Source organism: Schistosoma haematobium, chromosome 7, assembly GCF_000699445.3.
Source record: "Schistosoma haematobium chromosome 7, whole genome shotgun sequence".
Taxonomy (NCBI): Eukaryota; Metazoa; Platyhelminthes; class Trematoda; order Strigeidida; family Schistosomatidae; genus Schistosoma; species Schistosoma haematobium.
The window spans coordinates 1,850,844-1,869,581 of record NC_067202.1 but is presented as its reverse complement, the minus strand read 5'-3'; the positions used below and the strand labels follow the sequence as shown (position 1 = coordinate 1,869,581).

Genomic DNA, 18,738 nt, shown 5'->3' with positions numbered 1-18,738 from the left:
CGACACGGTTCAGTTACACGAATTACGGCTTCTCATTAGAACTTCAGAAATTTCCTCCGGAAGCTATTCACTAGGTCAAAAAATATGGCCACCTTTCTATGGATACTTCTAGTGTTGTGCAATAGTTACAAGCTTCCTTCTATTTAAATTTGTGCACTAGAATGACTTCATGTAGGTAAACAGTCATGATTATTCTGGAACCATAAATTTTGCAAATAACATTCACGTTTTGTCAAGATCTTGTTGAAATTATTTCTTCGGAACTGAATGGTTGGATCACTTTTTTAAATGTTCCGGTATAAGTATCCCCTTTATCTTATTGTTGCCCGTTCACAACATTCTGGTTTGTAAATGTTTTGGACTAGATTTATAAACCAATCGGTAATCATCTTTTAACTGGTTGATCTCGTCACAACTTTAAGAATACAACAGGACACTTACTCAATTTCTTTTGTGCTATTAGATATTAGGGTGAGACTAGAATTTATGAACCAAACCAATCAGGCGTATAAGATAACAGATCTCGGATTTTGGCGCGAAATTCACTCATCCATTTAGTTAAATAGAGTTTTGGCATTATAACTGATATCAGTTCGTGATGAAAACTCCGAAATCTAATTCTTTACCTTAACCATCAACTATAAATCATGATTCTAAATGCTCACACACAGGTTCATAACCCTCATTTGATCCTAGTTATTAGGTGGGTATTCTCAAGGTCACTCAAAGGTCGCCCATAAATTATAATTTATCATTGATATTAGTGTAATATAAAGAATTAACTTCGAATAATGACAATATAAGTAACTGAGAATAGTATTATATTTGTAGAGTTCTCAACGACTGAACTTTAAGTAGATCTAACATTTCACTCAACCAACTGATTTAATTGATTTCAATGGTACAAGAATAATCCAAATAGGATAAAAAGGGAATACAATTAGCTATAGCAACTAATAACTATAATAAGTAAACCTGAATTCTTTATAACATTTTACTTCATTTAATCTATCGCTTATGATGTAGACAACAATGTTTCATTAGTTTGTTTATTTAAATATACGATTAACAATCAGTTTCTCACTCGAACACGAAGTTAATCACTAATGGGCATATGATACTATTAATTAACTATATTACATGGATATTCATGTTCCTTTCATTATATGCTTTTATTTGATTTATTGACTGTTTTTTTAATAGTTGAATTCATGAGTCGATTGAAGCCAGACAACCATAGAAAACATGGAAGCACTGGACGACTGTTTCCCTCTATTGTGGGACACCTCAGCAATTTACATCCATGATCTCGCCTCACGAGATCCGAACCCAGGACCTATCAGTCTCGCGCGCGAGCGCTTAAACCACTAGACCGCCATTGTCATCACCACAACAGACCTATTTGAACTCCATTGGTCACGGCAGGATCGTGGACGTGTATTACTGAGTCACACAATCGGACGAGACAGCTTTCTAATGGTTCCAGGTTTTCCATGGTGTTCTAGCTTCAATTGACTCATAAATTCAACTAATAAAAATTACTATAATATCCATAAAATCCCTCTTTGATCATTAACCATTAACATATGATTTACCATTCCAATTTATTTGAAACAGTCTCTCCCAATCACAGCCACCTTTTGGTTGATCTTGTACAATTGTTGGTTTCTATATTATGCTATGTTGTGGTTTGATTTGTTTGTATATAAACCCAGTATGTCTGAAATGTATGATTCGTATCACATAGGCTGATATTGGCGTTCTGGACTGAACCGGCGGCTGGGTTAGGAGAGAAGCTATTATCTTGTTGAATCAATAACTATTCTAGGATGGTCGTATAGGTTTATGTGTCATCAGCCTGATCGTATAAATCGGTGTCTTATTGGCGACCTTATAACGTGATATAGTTAATCGGGCATACGGACATAATAAATTTGCTTACAAGATGAGCATTAAAGTTAACAAGACTAATTACTTGAAATAATTATAGCAAGACAATACATTGAGGGTCTATGATATTTAAAATACTCACATTCAGGAGGTACATTGATAGTCACCATGCTGCAATCAGTATTTTGTACTTTGATCACCTGAAATAGAAAACGCTAAATTTCATTAAAATCTAATTGGTAACATATTGTTTCATGTAATTAGATGGAATATACTATAGACCATATTTGCTTGTTATCTCCATGATCAAACAAGTACCAATCGTATTTTAAGACTTCCAAATGCCCTGGTATGGCCGAGAGTGGGGTGGGTTCGCCCTCCCTCTCGAAATGCTCTCACACAGCCACGCGTATACAGCCTCTACCAGAGGAGTCCTACTCACTGCCTTCTCGTGGAGGGCGTGCTGTTTACGAAAATGAGAGGACGAAAAGCGAATGTCCGGCGCTTTAACCGGATCGCAAACCAATGGTGAACATGGGCTCCACTATCCTGAGGGAACAAATGGCGTATGAACCAGTCGTTGGTCACCGGCTACCATGGGAATGCATCGCCTCACGATGCTCCACTGCCTTGTGGATCAGACCTTTAGGTCAAAGGCTCGGGGTGTGGCCCCCTAAGATAACCACCTGCTTCGGTTTGGGCACCCGGGCAGTATCACAGCCCACACACACAAATATGGTGTGGCGCATATATATTTGGTGTCCTCTTGTATCAATATTTATGTGTTGAAATAAATAAAATAAAATCGTGTTTTAATCCAAATGCCTATTACTTCATACTCAATATGTAGTTGATATGACTCGTTTCCATTGGACAACTAAGAATCGATGATTAATGTGTAATCGCTTAATACTCGCTCATTAATCAGTTCATAAGATTTCCTACAACTTTATTTATTTATTTGAACACATGAATATTGGTACAAGAGAGCGCCAATATATATGCGCCACACAAAACAATGAGAATTCGAAGAGAAATAGAAAAAAAACTAAGGAGCGCAGAAAGAAAAAGAGAACAATAACGAAGAGATTGGTGTAAGGTAGTGTGGTAGTAACGAGGGAACGGAAAGGTACAATCAGAAGAAATCTTTCAGGTAAGGGAGACACAACCACTTTTTATGAAGAAAGTAAAAGAAGGTTACAGCAGGATCGCCACTGGCTTCTATTCTGAGCCATATTTGATAACGTCTCTAGCCACTGTCCAAGCCACCGAAGTCGGTGTTTCAAGATGGTGACACCAATTGAATTATCATCTCTGTGCCCGAACACACGATGCCGAACCTCTGCATTACTGACATGGTGTTGCCACTGAATGTCAGCAATCCTTCGGAGACAGCGATGATCGAACACAGAGAGTCGTCTAACGTCCTCAACTCGGAGAGACCAGATTTCACAAGCATAGAGCAAAACTGCTCTCACCGACGCGTTGTAGATCCGACCTTTTACAGCCAGACTAACATCACGAAGGCGCCAAAGATGGCCCAGATTGGAATAAGCCTCTCTGGCTTTCACTATTCGTGTATTGATCTCATCACTCACACACCCACCAGCACTTATGCAGCTACCCAGATACACGAACTTCTCGACTACGTCTATCTGCTCACCATCCAGGGTGAGTACAGGATTGGAATCCTGCCAGTCTTGTAGAAGTACTTTGCACTTCGAAGGTGTTTCCTACAACTATGTTATAGTCATACCTGTAATAACCAAAGTGTACTTAAAGTTTTTTCCAGAATCTGGCCCGAGAATGTCATAGGAAATGGTTGACTGGGACATCTGTATGTAACCAAATACATTTTGTACAACATTTTAGAAGAAAACTATTCCTGTACTATACTCCAGAGTACTGAGAACTACTTAGATAGTTGTAGAATGACTACAATTTACCATTTAATGGCAGATTAACCATTCACAGAATTAAGGAACACTTTTGCCCCTGCATATAATCTGTTTAATTTTTATTTTCCTAAGCTGAATATCAAGAAAGTTTTTATATAAAAAACATAAGTATGATAAAATAGTTTCTCATTAAATACTGTTTCTAAGGATATTGATTCCTAATACATTTACTGAAGTTACATAACATTTACATTTCATCCATTGGGGTTTGATAACTGAGTTAACAAGATTTGGGTATCCACTATTAAAATAAACATAATTTGACAGTAATTCATTGATTGATATCGTGCACCGATGGATGTTAGACCACTATTGGAAACCTGGAAGTAGTGGACGGCCGTTTCGTCCCATTGTGGGACTTCTCAGTGGTAGTGCGCATCCACGATCCCGCTAGCAGGATTTGGACTCACGGCCTTCAGTTTCGCGCGCGAACGCTTACCTTCTAGACCACTGAGACGGCATCCACTGAACATTCATTGAACAAGTGTAGATATGTATGTAAATCGTTTCGGTGTAACGGTTAGTGATTTAGCCTAGTTCCTTACATTAAATGACGTGAAATTGATTGTGAATGCACAATCGACTATTTGATAGTCAAGTGATTCAACCATTAAACTCCCCTCACTTACATATAAGCTGGATATATTTTTATCAAAGTAAGTGAAACGAACTCCGCTTGTAGCTCTTCTAGACTTATTGCCGGTCCCAAGCCCGAGTAAAGGAGGAGGATTGGGCATGGGATTAGCAACCTCATCTCGTAGAAATAAATTTTACTAAAAAAACGCCTACCAGGATTGAAACGCCTAAAACATGAAGAAATGTTCTGGATTGCTTAATAAACTCATTTGATTAGTGTGGATCAACTCCAACGAAGTAATGACCTCTGAATAGTATATTTCATTGAGAGGAAACTAGATTAGATGACAGGAGTTGTCTTGAAGAGATAACTAAACAAATGTCTCATGAATCAACTGATGGGCGTCAGAAAATGTGAAACAAAGGTCATATTGTAGGGTGAAGAATTTATTAAATAGACTAAAATTTGACTTTAAAAGTGAAACGAATGAAATTTCAAGATAAAATTCAGATTCGATCGTCACGTCTGTCTGATATGGACGAACTTATAAGTTGAAAATATTGGCGAAACAGCAATTGAGAAGTTTTAAATTGGCTGAGTAATCCGAAAAATAGTCATCATTTCTACATGCTGAATAAAAGGAAATTTCCGCTTCTTCAGTAATCATATACAGTAAGCATTATCTGAGGCCGATCGACTGAATATTAAACCAATATGTTTGGCTGTCTTGGAGATTCAAATGTGTGAGTGATTTATTTATTTAAACACATGAACGTTGGTATAAAGAGGGACAAAAGTTTATATGCGCCATACAGTAAATCATTAAATTTGTGCATGGGCCGGGATAGTGTCAAGGTTTCGAACTGAATCAAGTGGTTTTCTTAGAGAACTACTCTCCGAGTCTTTGACCTACAGGTCCAATCCAAAAAGTAGCAGAGCAGCGTTAAGAGATGCAACTCTATTGTAGCCGGTGACAAAGACAAAGTTCATACGCAAATTGTTCCTTCATGTTCCTGGAGCTCATGCATACCATCGTTTTGGAATAAGAGTTTTCCAACTCCACCAGGTGAATACTCCATACCCACCAAGCCAATATAAGCGCCGGCACTTGCTTTTAGTCCTGTGAATCTAGCAAACAAAATCCCCGCCGCCAGTAGGCAGTGAGCAGGACTTCCCTGTCAGTATCTGCATACGCGTGGCCATGTGAGAGCATTTTAAGACCGAGAGAGAATTCCCACCACTCTCGACCAAACCACGGCTTTTTTGACTGTTTATAATGCTTGATAGTAACTTATCAATCAAAATACAATTGTAATCCATAGATTGCAACGTTCATAGAGAGCCATGTTGAGATTTATCCGCAATGTATACTACTGATTACATCCGAAATCAAACTACATGTCCTTATATTTTGTGTCTATTAGAGGATAATAGAACTAGAAAGAGAAGTAATGTTACAAGAAAGAATGTGACTGAACGAAAATCAAAGACTGTAATATGATAGTCTGATGTTCACCTCAGCTTGAATACAAGGACCTAATGCTTATTCGACCAAATTAGGCAGATAAGAAATACAAAGATGTTTTTTGATAAAAGCCCCTTCAAATTAATTGCAACTATGTGGCCGGAATGACTAAGACAAGGGACTTACTGGATGACCATGGCTAAGTGAATAATCTTTTCATAAGAGTTCGCCTACATTTGTATTTGACCTGCCTTCTATCCTTGATAAATTCTGTTGTTTTTCTCGTTTTTTACATACATTGCTTAGTGATCGTACAAGGTATTTCATAGCACTTAAGCATTCATTTGCTTACATTAGTATTGATGTGGTTTCTGGGTTCAATCCATGTAAAAATCATCAACGTGTCGTAGAAAAGACTGTCAGAAATGAGGAAAATGTAACTGACGTACTAATGCTTTCTAGCCTACATAGACTCATCAAGAAATCATGCTATTAGAATAAGCTATTTGTGGAGATTATTCAATTTGTATACAGTTTACATCCTGAATTGATTTCAGATACCCAATCATTGTAAACCATTGAGTTTTTGGCATCAAGATTATTTCACTAAAGCACGTCAAATGTTTACTACTGTCTGTTGAGATTATGCTCAACACATAAATCGATCAGTGTTTATGTCAGTTAATGTTGGAAGATGTAAAAACCTTTACATATCTGGGCAGCATCATTGATGAACAGGGTGGATCTGATGCAGATGTGAAGGCGCGGATCAGAAAAGCAAGAGCAGCATATTTACAACTGAGGAACATCTGGAACTCAAAGCAACTGTCAACCAACACCAAGTTCAGGATTTTCAATACAAATGTCAAGACAGTTCTACTGTATGGGGCAGAAACCTGGAGAACTACAAAAGCCATCATCCAGAAAATACAGGTGTTTATTAACAATTGTCTACGCAAAATACTTCAGATCCATTGGCCGGACACTATTAGCAACAACCTACTGTGGGAGAGAACAAACCAGATCCCAGTGGAGGAAGAAATCAGGAAGAAGCGGTGGAAGTGGATAGGACACACATTGAGGAAAGCACCCAACTGTGTCACAAGACAAGCCCTCACATGGAATCCTGAAGGTCAAAGGAAAAGAGGAAGACCAAAGAACACATTACGCCGAGAAATGGAGATAGACATGAGAAAAATGAACAAGAATTGGATGGAACTAGAAAAGAAGGCCCAGGACAGAGTGGGTTGGAGAATGCTGGTCGGTGGCCTATGCTCCATTAGGAGTAACAGGCGTAAGTAAGTAAGTAATGTTGTTTATAGTAAACTCTTAAAGAAATCGTTTCATCAGTGGTTTGTTGATGAATAGGAGAGCTGATGAAGTAAGTATTCTACCGTTGATAACGTTTTCCAAATATCAAGTTATTACATCGTCATCTGAAAACTTTATTTCACCAACGTTTCAATGGATGTTATAGACAATGATACATATTCTAGAAAATTGTGAATGGGTGACAGAAGGACGCAAAATTAACTTTTTTTAAACAATTATCCTGTGTTTTCTGGTTTTAAGTAGTTGTCATATCAAAATCATTAAGTTCAGTCGTCAACGAACAAAAATTTTGGAATGGTAAATGGTTGTAAGTAGTCGACATTAGTTGGTATTAGTCAGAAAGTCACAACTATAATCGTAAAGAAACTGATCCTCTTTATGGGACTCAACCTTCAGTGAATAACATCTTAGCAAAGTTGTATTTACCAATTTACATGTTTGTGTGAACACATATACATAGGGAGGAGTAATTGAACAGTACAAACAAGGGTCATTGAACATGTGCCTAGATGGCTTCAAAACCAATTAGTGTCCAATGATCCGATCAATGTAGGAGATAGACGACCATGTTCATTGATAGTGAAACACATAATTGAAACGGGGGCACAAAATTAATACATTAGTACAGCTTTTAAAACGTTGGATAGAAATTGTCAAGGATGAATTTTCAAGTTTATTAAAGCTTTGGTTATTCGAAAATTCAAGCCCCCCCCCTCATGTACAAAAACAATTTGTTGTAATCTTGAGTTTACCCTAGGAATCCTTAAGTCATTCTATGGCCTAGGATAACGCGACAAATTCTATATTCACTTGGTATTGTTTTTTTAGTCTTCCCATTGTTATTTAGGACTGCAGTTGATCAGTCTCTTATTGGTATATGTGCATCCTGTGCGGATTGCCTCGATATAGCCTTAAGTCACAATCATTATATGCAAAGGTGGATAGTGGACAGCAAAGGAATCCAGTTTGAAGCGTGTTTCGTCTTATTCGGGACTTGTCATCTGGATGTACCTGCATCCCAGAGTTGATGTTCACTCTGGTGATCGAATTCAGTACTGTTCGCTTCAAACGCCATCGCGTTATGCACTTAGCTACGAAGTTCTGGTACTCAGTTACTTGTGCATTGGGGTAAAGTTTAAATTCATTTAATATTGTTTACTTGAATCTTCATTTCTTTTCTTTTATTCTTTCTATACGATGTAAAATTGTTTCTCTCCTCTTTGTTACCCCTTTTTACTTGAACTTTCATGCAATTGACTCTTATTGATTTTCATATAAAAATGCCCCAGCAAGTGTATATGTGTGACTAGATTTTCGAAATGTATGTAGCGCAAATACATGATCAATCTTCAGGTCAACTCCGTCTTCTCATTGTTCTATCAAAGCATGTGTAAAGTGGGTTCAAATATCACAGTGGTCTTCAGTTTTAAAGATTGATGTTAGACCACCATTGAAGACCTAGAAGGACGTTTCGTCCCTTTGTTGGACTCTTCAGCGGTGCGCATCCATGACCCCTCTCGAAGGGTTCGAACCCAAGACCTTCAGGCTCGAGCGCGAACGCTCAACCCAATAAACCAGTGAGCCGCCATCCAACGGTGTTAATGTCTAACTTTAACTAATCCACAAAACTGCGCAACCATCTTCCATTTTACTGAAGTAGATACCTGTCTCTACCCGAGATGGATTAGCTCCACTGATCACAACTTCACACTAGAACTACGAGAATTCCCTTACGGTCATTCAGTGCTTCTAGGTTTTCAATGGTGATCTTACATCAATCAGTTCTTGATCTCAAACAATAACATAATAATCTCCACAACCCTTTAACTGAGAAAGCAGATTCATGGTCATTAAAAGGTTTGAAAGAAACAAAAACTATATCACTCTAAACTTCTCAATCAATTATATTCAATACTTACCTGGTTCTTTTTATCTTTTTTCATAATTGACTAATTAAACAATTCAATAGATATAATTATATATGTATATATAATCCAATGAATAATACATGATTTCACATTCTAGTTTGTTATAATGAACGTCTTATGAATGATGTTGGAGATGAAAGCGAACACATTCACAACGAGATCTCTTCTTCACAATTCAAAAGATCTAATCAAGATCTGATTCAATAATAAATGATCACTATTGTATTGGATATTTCAATGAACAGACATATCATAGGTAGACAAAGGTATCTATCTACACATTGATTTAACTAATCATTTCATTTAGTTGAGTACACTTATGTAATCATTGAGTTGTGTATGTTGGTTCTCAAATTTGTTTGGTTATAATCACATGATTTGAAGTGAATTACAATTGAACTTAAATGAAAATAAAAGTATAGATGAAGTAGTACTTGATGACTACAGTGTTCTTCTTTCTTTCGTTTCTTTTTGTTGTTGTCGTTGTTCTTCTTCTTCTATTCAAACAAACTACAATGTAATTGGATAAAGATTTAAGTTGTGTACTTTAAATGATAATAACAGTTAATATTGGTGAATATTGATGATGGGGATAGTGATTAGTAGTGGAATCTAGTTTGAAGCGTGTTTCTTCCTATTTCGAACTCGTCAACTGGATATATCTAGTACTGTTCTCTTTAAACGCTATCATGTTATCTGGAGTGAATATCAACTCTAAGATGAAGGTACATCCAGCTGATGAGTCACAAATAGGATGAGACGCGCGTCAAACTGGATTCCTCTGCTAGCCATTATCCATCTTTGCCTAAAAAAGCTTGTGACTTATGCCTATATTGAGGCAATCCGCACAGGATGCACATATATACTTATAAGAGATTGATCAACTGTAATCCTAAATAACAATGGAAAGATACAAGTAAAGCAACACCAAGTGAATTTAATATTATTTGAAAAAATCTGATGGTGTTCACATTTTAACTTTCATTATCAAGAAGTAAGTATATTCCAAATCATAGAGTCCCATAGTAAGAGGAAACGGTAATCCAGTGCTTCTAGGCTTTTCATGGTAGTCTAATTTCAATTGACTGATGAATTCAACTATTCATTTACTATAATGTTCATAAAACTCCTCTCTGATTATAATCATAGATAGACAACTATTGAAAATAAAGATGTTCTAAACAGCTGGTATGTGACACATTAGCATTGAGCACCTGTGATCAAACTAAGAACTTTCAGGACATGAGGTGGACACTTAACCTTTACAGCATCTAGCAATTATACTGTTGTTGCTTTTTGATTTAGCTCAGTAGTGTTACTCAGTTCAGTTCGTTTTGGAAATCGTGAAAATCAACAACATTCAAAAACAACTCGAAGTTCATGATGTCTTTTCGGATTTTATGGACACCATAGTTCTATCATTTTAGCAAAAACATAATCTCAAGTATCTCATCACAAGTAAACTGTATCAATAAACCAACTAGATTTAAGATGATGCCTTATGGATTCTAGAGTGAAACGCAGTGATGAACAGAATGTGAAATATTAACAGACATGTGTGAACTAGATAAAACCTATCGTTGCTTAGTTACTAAGACTTAAGCTATTCTTAAAATAGTGACCTCCCACTCTGGTTTAAATCCTTATTACTAACCTTTTGTACTTTCTTTTACCAATAATAAATATTTCATCATTTACAGTTTTGTAGAGAATAACTGTTTCCAAAAAACTTTGAATCATTAGTGAATGATTCCATCCATTTCTCTTCAAATATTCTCAGTAATGATAAAGTAGTATCTCACTGGTTGAAATCATGAGTCAATTGGAGATAAACCACCATGAAGAACCTGAAAGCACTGAACGGCCGTTTCTTCCCAGTATAGGAACCCTCAGCAGTGCGCACCCCCGATCCTGCTTCTCAGGATTCGAACGCAGGACCTTCCAGTCTCGCGCCAGGCGCTTGATCAACTAGACCACTGAGCTGGACGGCGTCAAACGGTGTTAATGTCTAACTTCAACCAATCCACGAGACTGATAGGTCCTGGGTTCGAATTTCGCGAGGGGTGGGATCGTGGATGCGCACTGTTGATGAGTCCCATACTAGGACGAAACGGCCGTCCAGTGCTTCCAGGTTTTCCATGGTGGTCTAGCTTCAATTGACTCATCATTTCAACCAGTGAAATTTCTAAAATCTCCACAAAACCCCCTTCTGATATCTTCAAATTGGCTCATCAACTGACCATAAGTACACTCAATTTAATTGATGTAAACTGAAAAATAAAGCTGGAAATAGGTTGTTTTAAAATATTTACTAATTTCATTGTAATCAAAACCTATGCACCGCTCTTGATGTGTGACAGTGATCAATATTAAGTGGGATTGGACCGTAATACATTTATAAATGACGCAACGTTATATAATAATGATAATAACAATAGCTTTGTTCAATGCTGAAACTTCCGTTACAGTAAGTATACAGGACATATTTGCGTTTTTAACGTTCAATATCTGGCAGTCGTATTCAATCAATAAAGTTTTATATCAGTTCAGCTGATACAAGTGTAGTATCTGCTGCTTATATCGACATAAGTATTATATAACGCGAGTTAGGAATATAATGTCTGGCAGTAGAAGATTGAGAAGATCAAGAAGGAGAGAACAGGAACAGAAAGCAATTGGTCTGGAAATGTAGGAATAGGGAAGTCTGAGACGATTGATTGACATTTTACAAATGAAGTCTTTACTATATGGTTCTTAGATTTTACTAAGATGTTCTGCAATTTTATATATTCCATACAAATCTTCATTGCTCTATTAAGACAGAAGAAAGAAATTTTAATCGGAGGAACATGTCACCTATTAGTTATGTAAATACGCCTGTTACTCCTCATGGAGAAGCATAGGCCCAACACCAGCACTCTCCATCCAACCATGCCCTGAGAAATCCTTTCTAGTTGTTATTCATCCTTTTCATATCTGCTTATATATGTATCCTATCCACTCCAATCGTCTTTTCCTAATCTCTTCTTAAGTTGGAAGCTGGTTTGTTCTCTGCCACAGTAGGTTGTTGCTCATGGTATTCGCCAAAGGATGTTGAGTATCTTGCGTAGACAACTATTTATAACTACTTGAACCTTCTTGATGATAGTTGTTGTAGTTCTTCTTCACGTTTCAGCTCTGTACAGTAGGACTATCTTGATGTTCGTAGTGAAGATCTCGACTTTGATATATAAAAGACTTATATCAACTGAACATAATACTTACCCCTTCAAAGCAGTTAGTAAATGGTTCAATGGATAGTATGATCAAGTTCAGTTAATTTCCAAAGAAGCATCCAAGATCTTATATGAAATTGATTTTTCTCTTAATAAGAATTATGTCTTACTCATCTCATTTATGAATCCATATATAGAGAACACGTGACAACTCATTGTAATATCCGATTATTGATTAAATGCATCGCTCCAAGGTCACATGTATTGAATTCATGATAATGACCAATCACGATCAAGGTCAATTCATCAATTGAATTTGAAGAATTCATGGTGAGATTATAATGTGTGGATGACCTTTGAGTGACGCCGAAGTGACCTTGAATGTGCCCACTTAATAACTAAAAGGGTTTGATTTAGATATATGAATCTGAGGATCTTTATGTTTCACTGGGACTGGGATACTTTTATAACGGTATGCTGGAATTCAATGAGTAATATTCACCTACAAGGGAATCTTAATATTTTTGTATTGCTTAGAGTGGAAACTATTCCAGAATGTCATAGATTTCTATCTATAGTTATAGACCAAGTATAGATTCATATATATTGAAGCGCAACCCCAAAAATCCAACTGTCTAAACAATAGTTCACAAACTGTGGTTTATATTTACCACCTCTAGATTGATAATAAAGCGATATAACAACTAAGAAAGCATTCTATGTCGACGATTTCAAAGTCATCTATAAAGAGAGATCATAGTTTCAATTGCCTATTCTCTAGGAGAATGTTTGGTGAGACTATAATTTATGGATGACTTTTGAGCTACACTAAAGTGACCTTGAGAATACACACCTACTGACTAGCACCAAATAAGGTTTATAAACTAAGGCGAGGAACTAGACTTATGAATTTGTAATATATCGGATTTCATTCATTTCATAGGTGAACTACTTCATATGAACACCAGTAGGGACAATCGAATGTATATAAAATTACAGAAAGTCTTAGTAAAATCTGAGAACCATACAGTAAATAGTTCATTTGTAAAATGTCAATCAATCGTCACTGACTTCATTGTTCTTTTGTTTTAATCATTCTTTGTTCTCGTTCTCTTTTCTTTGATCTTCTTAACCTTCTGCCTTCAGGTATTCCACTTTCGATTGATGTTAAACGTTAATAGCGTCGGCATGTTATGCCAGTGTTCATTAGTTGCATTCCACGTTGATATTCTGGAAAGCTCTAATGCGTTTTGCGTGGTTGTTACTCTTCGGCTCTTCTAGGGCCTCTGTTGTAGTTCTCGGAAGCCATCCCAAAGGATTAAGCCATTTTATGATATATTTGCCTAATTATATAAAGTAAACATATTGGTTTTTATTGTTGTTGAAGCTGATTGCATTATGTTAGTATATTGTTGATTTGATCAAATGTAAGGCGAATACCCTATTATATTGATAACTCACTGTATAGCTATATGATTTAGACTATATTTTACTGATTTAATAGAGAAGTCAGTCAGCGAACTTTGGTCTTGTGTTAAATTGGCACACATTCGTAATTATATCAGTAATCCTTAGAGAAGTTATCGTCTTCGTGATATATGAGCTCATATTATTCCAGTATTATAGCTAAATGCTATTCTAAATTCTTCTTGTCAAGACTAACATTATCCAAGACTGAGATATCAATAGACTGTTTGATCATCGAGTTGTAATCGATTTTACTTGAACTACTAACTAATGTTGAATAATATGTATCGATTAAGTCTGTGGTGACCCTGCCTACAGAAGAACGTGGACCTTTCTGATACAAATTTACCAGATCCGAATTTCTGTAATAAGCTTGACCAGAGTATATACTGTTCAGAAGTAATATATAATGCATGGCGTAAAATTATTCTTCAAATTCCCATGTTTTAGACTAAAATTGATTGTTTTTGATTGAGATCATGAAGCAATTGATATTCGTCATCCATTGGAAAACTGTAAGCATTTGACAGACGTTCCGTCCCATCGTGAGACTCCTCAGCAGTACGCATCCACGATCCCGCCCGCGGAATTCCAACTTAGGTTCTTCAGTCTCGTGCGCGAACGCTTAAACCCTGGACCACTGAGCCGGCATCCAATGCTGTTAATGTCCAACCCCAATCAATCCACGAAATCGCACAACTATCTACCTCAGTACAATGGAAGATGGTTAGAATCCCGTGGGGGGGATCGTGGATGCGCGCTGCTGAGGAGTCCCACAGCAGGACGAAACGGCCGTCCACTGCTTCCAGGTTTTCAATGGTGGTCTAACATTGATCTGTTCGGGATCTCAATCAATAATCTCATTTAATTTTCCATTCTACTTATAATAACGAAGTAGCTTAATGTTTTCTCATAGTTTTATAAGTAACTAAATTGAACTCAGTTTTGATCAATTCAAAAGTGAAGATTGATTTCAACCTGTATTACTGAATACATGTGATTTGAAGATGTCAACTTATACCTACAATAACACCATAATACGTCAATTACTTGTAAGTTATGAAATCCGGTGTGTCATACTCAAAACAGCAACATCCGGGTAGCTCAACAGGTGTTTAACCAACTGAAACTAAGCTAACGTCTATGTTTTAATGTCATTATGTTTCAAAAGTATTACTCAGATGATACATAGGCATACATAAGACTGTACCTCATCATATGATCTGTTTTAACTAGTGTATTTGATTCAATGCTAAATGTGTTAGGAACTTACGTTTATTAACATGAGACCATATTGGAACATGGTTTATTTTCGGCCGGGCTACGTGTCCAACAGATATGGAATCACATTTATTGATCAGAAGATCGAAAATAAAAATGCAACACCATCTAAAAAGTGAACACTCCTTTCACATACATGTTCAAGTACATAATCTATCAGCATTTCATCCAAGTCGATTGTTAATCAGCAGATATGTCGATGTAAGCCCAAATTATCAAACCACAAGGGGAAGATCAACAAACCGTCTTTCCAAAAATCTGATGGACGGCTGAGTTAACAGAGAAACAGACAAAGTCACATGTGAAAACAATAGAACCTGCAAAGACATCTAATCACAAATAAAGCCATTAGAAGAAGCTGATTTAAAAATTGTGGACTGATTGAGGAGTTTAGTTCCACAAAGATTATGTGTTGATACTTTTGCCTAGAACGACAATGAAAGCTTATTATTCAAATTACTTGATGATATAATGGGCTAACAATAAATCACTAGACAAGTTCAAACCCTTTTGTTTATTCACATTTACTACTGATTTATTGTTAGTAGTAAAAATCATTTTCGGACATTTTCACCACACATTGTAACGACTATCCACTTGACGTACTTAAAGTGTCTGGTTAAATTTTTTTACTTGTAACAATAAATATCTCTATCCTTTGTGTTTAAGATTTATAGCTTCTACTGCCATATATTAATGTTGGGAAAATTCATCTAAATTGTAGTGTCGGTTACCATGTTATTCCTACATAGCTCATTCTATCTCCTGGAAAGTCCAATTTATTCATTCTTCTTTAGTCACAATTTACCTTTGTTAATTATTCATCTATTAACCTTGACTGTTTTTATATGAGCGTATGTGCATACACCTTTTATCTCAATTCATCACGCCCGTAACTTATTTCTATCCGAATAACGCTTTATTAAATCAAGTTGGCTCACATACCTTCTCCATCACTCATCATTTCGTTTCGCTTCGTTCCTTTGATTGTCTGCCTGGATCAATGATTGTACAAAATATACATATTCGAAATCCTTTCTTTTTATTCACTAACGCGAGCTAAGTTGATAATTATATACGAGGATTGGCGATATGTATATTTGAATAGAGATCAACATACGATCTAAGTGGTAAGACTGTCGATAACATTATCTGATCTAATTGGAGTCAAAATGAAGGGCCCAAATCAAAACTTAAGCAGCTTAATTTCTCAATACGAATTATTAGATAATCAATTATAAACTGAATAATTTATAACTATTAACCAATATAAACACAATCGATAAATAAACAAGCGTTAAGAGAGATATTAGGCAATAAGTGATAATGTGTATGGCATGAAATCGATCTCTAAATTTGTTCGTCTTCTACCTTAACTTCACGCGTGTTGATGGAGCATAGATGGAAGGAGTCGAACAGTTGAATACATGATATTATTTTCGTCCTATTTGGGAATCATCAGCTAGATGTACCTGCATCATACAGTTGATATCCCCTCCAAGACTATATCCGGTCTATATCAAGACAATCCACAAAAGATGCACATATGTCAAAAAAGACTGATTAAATTTCAGTCAAAAATATCAACAATCATATGATTCAGACAGTTTCAGCTTGAATTCACATGGTGTTGTTTTACATGTATCTTCCAATTGTTATTCAGGACTGCAGTTGATCGGTTTCTTATCGGCATATGTGCATCCTGTGCAGATTGGCTCGATATAGACTTAAGTCACAAGCTTTTTAAACAAAGATGGATAGTACCTAGCAGTGTAATCCGGTTTGACTCGCGTTTCGCCTTACTTAGGGAATCCACACAGGATGCACATACACCAACATGAGACTAATGAATTGTAGTCCTAAATAATAATAAGAAGATACAAGTGTTGGGATGGTGCAGAAAATTGCTTGCACAAGACAAGCAAGCATCATGAAACACTGAGAAGCGTTTTATCCAAAAATATGAAGGAAGCGGAACGTCACATGCAGGGGCTCTAATTGATTGGCTGCTACACTGCTACTATGCTTAGTAGCATTCCAGAATCTTCTAGCAACCCAAGGACATTTAAAATATTATAAAAACCCTGTATTTTCTGTATTAAAGTGAATTTTGGAGTAAACTATTTCTAGCATACTTTGAGTCTTCTCTCTCGTGTTCAGGTCGCTGTATAGTTCTAGCTTGGGTATTACAGAATAGCTTAGGAGACGAATATAGCGTTCAGTCCGCAAGACTTATCAACAAGCAAAACAGCACCAAGTGAATTTGGACTTCACCTCATTGCACAAGCAGGTGGTTATCAAGACTCAGTAGCTAAATGGCGTTTGAAGCGAACGGTAATGAGTTCGAGTTCCGGAAAGAACATCAATTCAGTGATAAAGTTACATCCAGCTGACGAGTCCCAAATAGGACGAAACGTGACTCAAACTGGATTCCACTGCTTGCCACCATCCATCTTTGTTTCAACTTGAATTTAATCGATTTATCTGTATAAGTAGATGATTTCTTGAAATAGAAGCATAGCGTTGAAGCCATTCCTGTAAGTATTCAATCCTCCTCCTTTTCTTCTTGTAACAATATCATCAGAGAACTGGATTAAGAGTTGAATCATAAAATCAATTATTGTTGTCTGAAGTAACCAAATTTGATTTATCTCTATTCACTTTTATCCTCAATAAGCCTATTAAAACTAGGGGACTATCTAGAATAACTAATGATGTACAAATTTACAAAGAAAAAAATGTTTAAAAAAAACTTTCATGCTGTGAAATGCTGGTACATAAATAAGAATGTTATATGTCCCTTCTGATCAACAGTTTGTACTAAATCTAATGTGAATAAGTTTATATTGTTTAGTGATTTTGTTATTTCATAATCATAATCATTTCATCACTAGGTACACTTACTTTATCGATCATTAAAATATTTTGATAAAAGGTATTTTATTCAATTCGATGTATTGTATGATTTCAGCTTGCCCTCCGACAAGTCATCCATATCGGCGTCATGCTTAGCGTGGAGACTCGATCAACATGAGTACCCATACGCCAGAACTTTCGATCCCACGAAATTTCGCATCCTGGACTTCAAGTAGCTAGATTACAGGCTGACGCCACGATGCCCAACATCTGAAAGGAAACATTGGATACAGTGGACAGCTAGGATGCTGATGGACGATCTAGGCTTCACAGATGATCTGGCCCTTTTATCCCAAACGCAACAACAAATGCAGGAGAAGACGACCAATGTGGCAGCAGTAGGTCTCAATATACACAAAGGGAAAAGCAAGATTCTCCGATACAACACAGCATGCAACAATCCAGTCACAATTGACGGAGAGGATTTGGAAGATGTAAAAACCTTTACATATCTGGGCAGCACCATTGATGAACACGGTGGATCTGATGCAGATGTGAAGGCGCGGATCAGCAAAGCAAGAACAGCATATTTACAACTTAAGAACATCTGGAACTCAAAACAACTCTCTGTCAACCAACACCAAGGTTAGGATTTTCATTACAAGTGTCAAGACAGTTCTACTGAATGGGGCGAAAACCTGGAGAACTACGAAAGCCATCATCCAGAAGATACGAGTGCTCAATAACAGTTGTTTACGCAAAATGCTTC

The 18,738-nt window shown here is 36.6% G+C and overlaps 1 protein-coding gene across 1 annotated transcript in view; it reads right to left on the bottom strand.

Moving 5' to 3' along the window:
• Positions 1-9,332, bottom strand: part of ANKDD1B (Ankyrin repeat and death domain-containing protein 1B) — a 58,000-nt gene extending 48,668 nt beyond the window's left edge. The window contains exons 1-2 of the mRNA XM_051217784.1: positions 9,142-9,332; positions 2,033-2,090 (exon numbers count right to left, since the gene is read on the bottom strand). Coding sequence (XP_051064207.1) covers positions 2,033-2,090; positions 9,142-9,165 — 82 coding nt within the window. The 5' untranslated portion in view covers positions 9,166-9,332. The remainder of the gene's footprint in view (positions 1-2,032; positions 2,091-9,141) is intronic.
• Positions 9,333-18,738: the final 9,406 nt, after the last annotated feature.